This window comes from Coregonus clupeaformis, chromosome 8 (assembly GCF_020615455.1).
Source record: "Coregonus clupeaformis isolate EN_2021a chromosome 8, ASM2061545v1, whole genome shotgun sequence".
Taxonomy (NCBI): Eukaryota; Metazoa; Chordata; class Actinopteri; order Salmoniformes; family Salmonidae; genus Coregonus; species Coregonus clupeaformis.
This window is the reverse complement of record NC_059199.1, coordinates 29,899,103-29,906,862: the sequence shown is the minus strand read 5'-3', so window position 1 is coordinate 29,906,862 and position 7,760 is coordinate 29,899,103. Positions and strand designations below refer to the sequence as shown.

At 41.5% G+C, this 7,760-nt stretch overlaps 2 protein-coding genes across 2 annotated transcripts in view; both read right to left on the bottom strand.

Moving 5' to 3' along the window:
- Positions 1-3,883: 3,883 nt before the first annotated feature.
- Positions 3,884-6,189, bottom strand: LOC123491369 (POU domain, class 2, transcription factor 1-like). Its single transcript, XM_045221911.1, has 2 exons — positions 6,118-6,189; positions 3,884-5,546 (listed from the first exon to the last, which is right to left on the bottom strand). Exons 1-2 carry the CDS (start codon positions 6,182-6,184, stop codon positions 5,248-5,250), a joined length of 366 nt encoding a protein of 121 aa, XP_045077846.1. The 5' UTR covers positions 6,185-6,189; the 3' UTR covers positions 3,884-5,247.
- Positions 6,190-7,029: 840 nt separating this feature from the next.
- Positions 7,030-7,760, bottom strand: part of LOC121571561 (POU domain, class 2, transcription factor 2) — a 54,194-nt gene continuing 53,463 nt past the window's right edge. Inside the window, exons 12-13 of the mRNA XM_045221910.1 lie at positions 7,570-7,618; positions 7,030-7,219 (exon numbers count right to left, since the gene is read on the bottom strand). Of these exons, the coding sequence (XP_045077845.1) occupies positions 7,068-7,219; positions 7,570-7,618 (201 nt within the window). The 3' untranslated portion in view covers positions 7,030-7,067. The remainder of the gene's footprint in view (positions 7,220-7,569; positions 7,619-7,760) is intronic.

Sequence of the window (7,760 nt, the reverse complement as noted above, 5' to 3'; positions counted from 1 at the left end):
ATATGCACAACAGCATGTGACATTTATTGTCAATCAGTGTTGCTTCCTAAGTGGACAGTTTGATTTCACAGAAGTGTGATTGACTTGGAGTTACATTGTGTTGTTTAAGTGTTCCCTTTATTTTTTTGAGCAGTGTATTTACTATTTTCTACATTGTAGAATAATAGTGAAGACATCAAAACTATGAAATAACCGATATGGAATCATGTAGTAACCAAAAAAAGTGTTAAACAAATCAAAATATATTTTCTATTTGAGATTCTTCAAATAGCCACCCTTTGCCTTGACAGCTTGGCATTCTTGGCATTCTCTCAACCAGCTTCACCTGGAATGCTTTTCCAACAGTCTTGAAGGAGTTCCCACATATGCTGAGCACTTGTTGGCTGCTTTTCCTTCACTCTGCAGTCCGACACATCCCAAACCATCTCAATTTGGTTGAGGTCGGGGAATTGTGGAGGCCAGGTCATCTGATGCAGCACTACATCACTCTCCTTCTTTGTAAAATAGCCTTACACAGCCTGGAGGTGTGTTGGGTCATTGTCCTGTTGAAAAACAAATGATAGTCCCACTAAGCCCATACCAGATGGGATGGCATATCGCTGCAGAATGCTGTGGTAGCCATGCTGGTTAAGTGTGCCGTGAATTATAAATAAATCAGAGTGTCACCAGCAAAGCACCCCCACACCATAACAACTCCTCCTCCATGCTTTACGGTGGGAAATAAACATGCGGAGATCATCCGTTCACCCACACCGCGTTTCACAAAGACACGGCGGTTGGAACCAAAAATCTCAAATTTGGACTCCAGACCAAAGGACAAATTTCCACCGGTCTAATTTGTAAGTCGCTCTGGATAAGAGTGTCTGCTAAATGACTTAAATGTAAATGTAATTGATGTTGAGATGTGTCTTTGACTTGAACTCTGTGAAGCATTTATTTGGGCTGCAATTTCTGAGGCTGGTAACTCTAATGAACTTATCCTCTGCAGCAGAGGTAACTCTGGGTCTTCCATTCCTGTGGCGGTCCTCATGAGAGGCATTTTATCATAGCGCTTGATGGTTTTTGCGACTGCACTTGAAGAAACTTTCAAAGTTCTTGAAATGTTCCGTATTGACTGACCTTCATGTCTTAAAGTAATGATGGACTGTCGTTTCTCTTTGCTTATTTGAGCTGTTCTTGCCATAATATGGACTTGGTATTTTACAAAATAGGGCTATCTTCTGTATACCACCCCTACCTTGTCACAACAACTGATTGGCTCAAACGCATTAAGAAGGAAAGAAATTCCACAAATGTACTTTTAACAAGGCACACCTCTTAATTGAAATGCATTCCAGGTCACTACCTCATGAAGCTGGATGAGAGAATGCCAAGAGTGTGCAAAGCTGTCATCAAGGCAAAGGGTGGCTATTTGAAGAATCTCAAATATAAAATATAATTTGATTTGTTTAACAATTTTTTGGTTACGACATGATTCCTTTTGTGTTATTTAATAGTTTTGATGTCTTCACTATTATTCTACCATGTAGAAAATAGTACAAATAAAGAAAAATCCTTGAATGAGTAGGTGTTCTAAAACTATTGACCGGTAGTGTACACACCATCCATATCTCACACACAGGTATGTGCGCAATCAGGTATGGAAGCATGCCTGAATGCACACACACACACAAACGCAAGCACACACATACCTTTCTCTCTCAACCAGCCTATCTGTCCAGAAAACCTAGCACAAACACAGTCATTCAACTGTTCCTCTCCGACAATTGTGCATTGATTTGGTTGTTATTTGGTATGTCTGTGTGTCAAAAGGTTTTGCTTTTGGTATTCAGTTTTGGCTATTTCACGACATTCTTGACCAAAGAAACATTTGGAAGCTACATTTTCACAGTATTATTTCCAACCACCTAATGAAAAAACCCCAGAGCACAACAAAAATAACCCAGAGAAGATATGAAAATAGGCAATAAATCACCCCATCATCCCCATTACAAGTAGAAAGCAATGAGACAAAGTCATACAGCAATCGACAGGCAGACCATGAAAAGCAAAAACGAAAAATATATATTCTTAAATTCAGTTTAGTGAGGTCATTAGCTATTCCTCCGTCCAGGAAAAGGGTGAACAAAGTGAGGTCACAAATGGAGGCGGGAGGAGAGAGTGAGAGAGGAAGCCTCTCTGTCTCAGGCTGACAGACTCTAAAGACTCCTCCTCTTCCTTATCTTCCTCCTCCTCTTCTTTGTCCACGACGTGTTGTATTTGGTTTCTTATCTGTTCAGTTTAGTCGCTCATACGTAGGTTTTGGTAAGGTTATTTTTTGGTTTTGGTCCTTCGTTCCAGCTTTCTCCTCCGTTTTCCCCTGCAGTTTCCAACAGATCCTCTTTTTGCCTTTGACTCCTCTGGGCAGTCTTTTTGTTTTCTTCTCTTCTTCTTTCTTTGGCCCTTTGACCCCATCTTTCGAGGCAAAGGAGAGGGGCAGAAGGGATGGAGGGCAGGGGGTTGGGAGGGATGCTGTCCCTTTTTTTTTTGGGTGTGGAGTCGTCCTCTGTTATGGGGTGTTTGGTTTTTGACACGGCTGAGGTCTCTGTCTGAACACTTGTTTCCCGGCTCTTCCGGCCGGGAGAAACAATGCTTTGGTATCCAAGAGTGACTGACTAGAAGTGAATGATATGAAGTCGGTGGAATGATATGAAAATTATATTTTTTTAAACAGGCAAACGAATATAATGAAAAGGCATTCAAGATTATTTAGCTTCAACATCTCGATACATTCTAGTGTAGTCTGGTGTGTGTGTGTGTGTGTGTGTGTGTGTGTGTGTGTGTGTGTGTGTGTGTGTGTGTACGCATGTGTGCTTAAAGCTACAGGCAATAGAGTACATTTTGGTGTTTGTATATACATTGATAAAGATGAGCAAAAAATACTGTATAAAAGAAATTATACAAATACTGCGCTACATTGTTTGCAAAAAAAGTGTGGAAATGATATTATTTTATACTAATACAATTGCTCAGAGAAAATCTTTTTTTCAAGAAAAGATAAGGGTCAGAATTATTCACACCCCTGTTTTTAATACTCTAGCACCCTCCCCTTGCAAGGATAACTACACTGAGCCTTCAAACAACAGGTTTTCAATGGGATTCAAGTCCAGAGACTGAGATAGCCATTGCAAAATTGTGATTTTGTGGTAAATTAACCATTTCTTTGTGGATTTTGATTTGTGTTTGGGGTTATTGTCTTGCTGGAAGATCCACTTGCGGCCAAGTGTCAGCTTCCTGGCAGAGGCAACCATGTTTTTGGTTAAAATGTCCTTGTTCTTGGTAAAGTTAATGATGCCGTTGACCTTAAGAAGGTCCCCAGGATCAGTGGAAGCAAAATAGCCCCATAATATCAATGATCCACCACCATATTTTAACATTGGTATGAGGTACTTTTATGCATATGCTTCTGTTTTTCAAAACCAAACCCACCACTTGTGTGCGGGGCCAAAGAGCTCTATTTTCATGTCAATTTACCATAGCACCGGTTCCAATTCAAGTGCCAATGCTGTTTATCAAACTCCAGGCGGTGCTATGATCAGATGACATGAAAATAGATATCTTTGGTCACGCACAGCCGTGGTGGGTTTGACGTTGAAATACAGAAGAATATGCAGAAATGTACCTCATACAGTAAAATACGGTGGTGGATCTTTGACGTTATGGGGCTATTTTGCCGCCGGAAGTGGATCTTCCAGCAAGACATTAACTCCAAGCACTAATCAAAAACCACATAGAAATGGTTAATTGGCCACAAAATCAACATTTTGCAATGGCCATCTCAGTCTCCGGACTTGAACCCCAAAGGATATCAAGGATCTGGAAATATTCTGTATGGAGGAATGGTCTAACATCCCTCCCAACGTGTTCTCCAATCTCATAAAACATTTTAGAAAAAGGCTCAGTGTCCTTATCCTTGCAAGGAGAGGGTGCTAGAGAATTGAAAACAGGGGTGCCAATAATTTTGACCCATCTTTTTTTTATTTTTTTTTATTACTTGTTAAACAAAATCTCTTTCTCTGAGCAATTATTAGTATAAAATAATATAATTTCCTAATTTATTTAGCATAGAATATAGCCCAGTATTTGAATTATTTATTTTACACAGTCATTATTGCTCATATTTATCAAGGGTGTCAATCATTTTGGACCCCACTGTACATAAGAAGTTATGAAACAAAGGAGGTAACAATATCTCATCATATTAAACAAATGTTGAAGTTAATAACCCTAATTATGATGATGATAATTATGATGATCATGACGATTCAATGAGAAACATTTGAAATAAACAATGGAAATGGATTAAGAAAATAAACCACAAAATAAGTTGTAAAGTTACTAATTGTTAATTGTCTGAGGTGACTGCTAAATCCACAACACGGTTTCGTACTGTAAATAGGTTGAAACTGGAGAGCCACTGGAGAGGTAGGCAAAGATATGTGGGAGGACTGACACTACTAAAGATACCTATATCAAATCATAGCTCAAATCATATAAAATACAAAGATAAGTGTTGCAAAATTTAAAAAGAACATATTACGATGAAATGATACATGTTTTTGGCGTTTTTGAGTGTGGTTGATGTGCTGATCCTGGACAGATCAGAATCATAAGTCTTTTAAGTAAAGCTTTTCTCTCCGGTTTTTTTGGTTTCAGTTTTTGGTATTTCGGTTTTGGAGATTTTGGCATGTTTGTCATTTTTGTCTTTGTGTGTTTTTCCCTTGTAGGTTTTATTATTTGGTTTTCTTTCCATCTATCCGCTGAAGCTTGTTGAAAGTCTTTCCTTCCTTTCCTGTCCTTGCCACCCATTTCTCACACAAAGTCTTAGTTCAGTTCTCATCCCTGCCCTCTTTTTCATCCAGTTTTTTCAGCTCATTTGTTCTTTTCCAAAGGAGTAAATGTACATTAGCATTCACTGCCGACAAAACTCTACACAATGCCACCTCTCCAACTGTATAGATAGATAATTTTTTTGGTTTAAATCTCCCCGTTCTCCTGTTCTCTCCTCCTCTCCATTATTCCTCGCTCTCTTCTTCCTCTTTCAATCTGTGTATTTTTTGGCTTCGAAAGACTCCGGGAGAGAGAGCGGAGGTGACAAATGGAGGGAGAGAGAGATGGCTTTGGTTGAAAGGCGAGGTTTTTCTGTAAAGCTCCACTAAAACTCCTCCTCCTCCTCCTTCTGATAGGATCCTTTGGGTTGTGTCGTTGTCACTCGGTCATGGCCCCGCCAAGCGGTGGCGGTGAGGCTTCGCTGAACGAGCAGAAGGAGGCAGGGCTGGAGCAGGGAGAGGCGGAGCAGGAGTCGACGTCCATGCCGCCGGCGCCGGGGGGCGGAGAAGCGCCCCTGGGACCGCCAACCAATCCCACGCCCGCTTGGTGGGACGCCATAGGCAGGAGGGTGTGGCGGTTTAGGAATAGGGAGGGGCGAACCCCAGCCCCGCCTAGGATCATCTGACCTCCAGCCTCAAGACTGGAAATGGGCAGCTGCCCACCACTGGCAGCCAGAGCTGAGCCATGATAGAGTTACAGGGGACGGGGTGAAAGATGCAGGTTGGAGGATTTATGGGGAAAGAGAAAGGTAGAGGAGAAAGAATATAAGTTAATACACCTACCAGAGATACATGGGCATCGATTTGGTACATGGGCATCGATTTGGGTGACACTGTAACTGATGACATGGTGAGATGAAGGATGGTGATGACGAAGGTGAGATATTGCAACAGATGAGAGAAAGTAGTGTGACTAAAGCAAGGAGAGCTTAGTCAGTCAGAGCTTGCAGGAAAGCTAACTCACACTTGGCACAGACGCAAAGACACACACGGCACTCACATGATCTACTTGGTGGTGGTATGGATGGGATGGTGTGAAGACATGCAATTTCAATTTATTTGAAATGTTGAAATGATAGCAAATTGAGGCACATCTTCCTTTCTGACTTGAGATCTGCACGGTTAACTCAACATTTTCTCCTATTGTCATCAATGTATGATTTATGCTAGAGTCAGAATTGCGCGTGCTTATTACAAGTCAGAATACCAATCTAAAATCTCGATACACACTTTTGTCAGACTAACACACCTTGCATTGTGGCCAGGGGATTGCTGCTGATGAGAGCCTGGTTCATCCCTGTGCTTACTCCCATCATTGTGTTCCTAGAATATGTATGGATCCATATTCATCCATGTGCACGTACACACATTCAAACACACACACATTCAAAGACACACATATGCAGAGATAGTGAAAGGACCAAGAGGGTTAAGTGAAAGCTCATTAATCAAATGCCCTAATCTTTGTCTGATATGGAAACACAACATGTTTTGAATGTATGCATTGGCCTGGTTCTGAGTCTGTGTTGACTAGCACGTCTATGCCTGCAGACATATCTGCATGTTTCTTCATATGTGTGAGAACTTGCAGATTTGCTGCAAAACAGGTGGGGTGACTTGACATACCACATGTAGTCCCGTACCATGAATTCCCAGCAAGTCAGTAAATATCACCACATCCAGTTTATTGTTCGCATACACAGTTTAGCAGATGTTATAGCGAATGCAGCGAAATGCTTGTGGTGCAGCGAAATGCTTGTAAGTCTCAGAATGTCAGTTACACTAGGTACTGTAGCTGATTGTCATTGCGTGCATGTTGGTGTTTATTTTATCAATCTATTCAACCTGAATCTAACTAGGTAGGTCAATTGAGAAATGATTCTCATTTGAAATGACAACCTGGCAAAGTGGTGAAACACAGAAAAGTGTGTTGAGGATTCAGTGTTCGGAGTCAGTGTTAGATTGAGCACATGTGCAGTACTCGTTGACTGTGCAAGGGACAGAGAGAGGATAGAGGAGATCACAGAATTTGAATTATATAATTAGGGGACACTAACCCAGCATCTACTATCAAAGTGTATTTGTTGAGTATGAGGGATTGTTCAGTGTTAGATTGAGTAAGTGTAGAGTAGTAGTTGAGAGTTAAGAGGAGAGAGACAGAGAGAGAGAGAGAGAGAGAGAGAGAGAGAGAGAGGACACTCACCCAGCGTTCAGGCTGTGGGCACTGAGGGTGGGAGGGGCGGGGCTGGCTGTGCTGTGTGGAGGCGGAGTCACAGAGGAGGGGGCGGAGCTCATAGTTGCAGAGCCACTGGGGGTCAGAGGGCAGGTCGCCGAGGGCGATGGACTGGTCACTGAGAAAGAGAGAGAGAACCATCAGTAATATGAATGGTATACAGTACATTTGGTTACATTGATTACAGGAAGTTAGTGGTACCTTAATTGGGGAGAATGGGCTCGTGGTAATGACTGGAGCGGAATCAGTGGAATGGTATCAAATACATCAAACACATGGTTTCCATTATTATGAGCCGTTCTCCTCAGCAGCCTACTGTGACATTGATAGGTTGTCCCAATGGTACTGGGTTTGAGAACCATCTGCACTCGTCTCTATGTCTTAGTCCACTAAAGGGAATTTAGACCTCTGGCACTTGTGGCCTAGCTTCACAAAAACACAAATGTATCCAAAAATCAATTTCCTCACCTGTTGTGCTGAGGCTGGTGGCAGCCTGGTGCAGCCCCTGACTAGACATCTGGAGGGAGAGGAACAGAAAGAAAGAAAGAAAGAAAGAAAGAAAGAAAGAAAGAAAGAAAGAAAGAAAGAAAGAAAGAAAGAAAGAAAGAAAGAAAGAAAGAAAGAAAGAAAGAAAGAAAGAAAGAAAGAAAGAAAGAAAG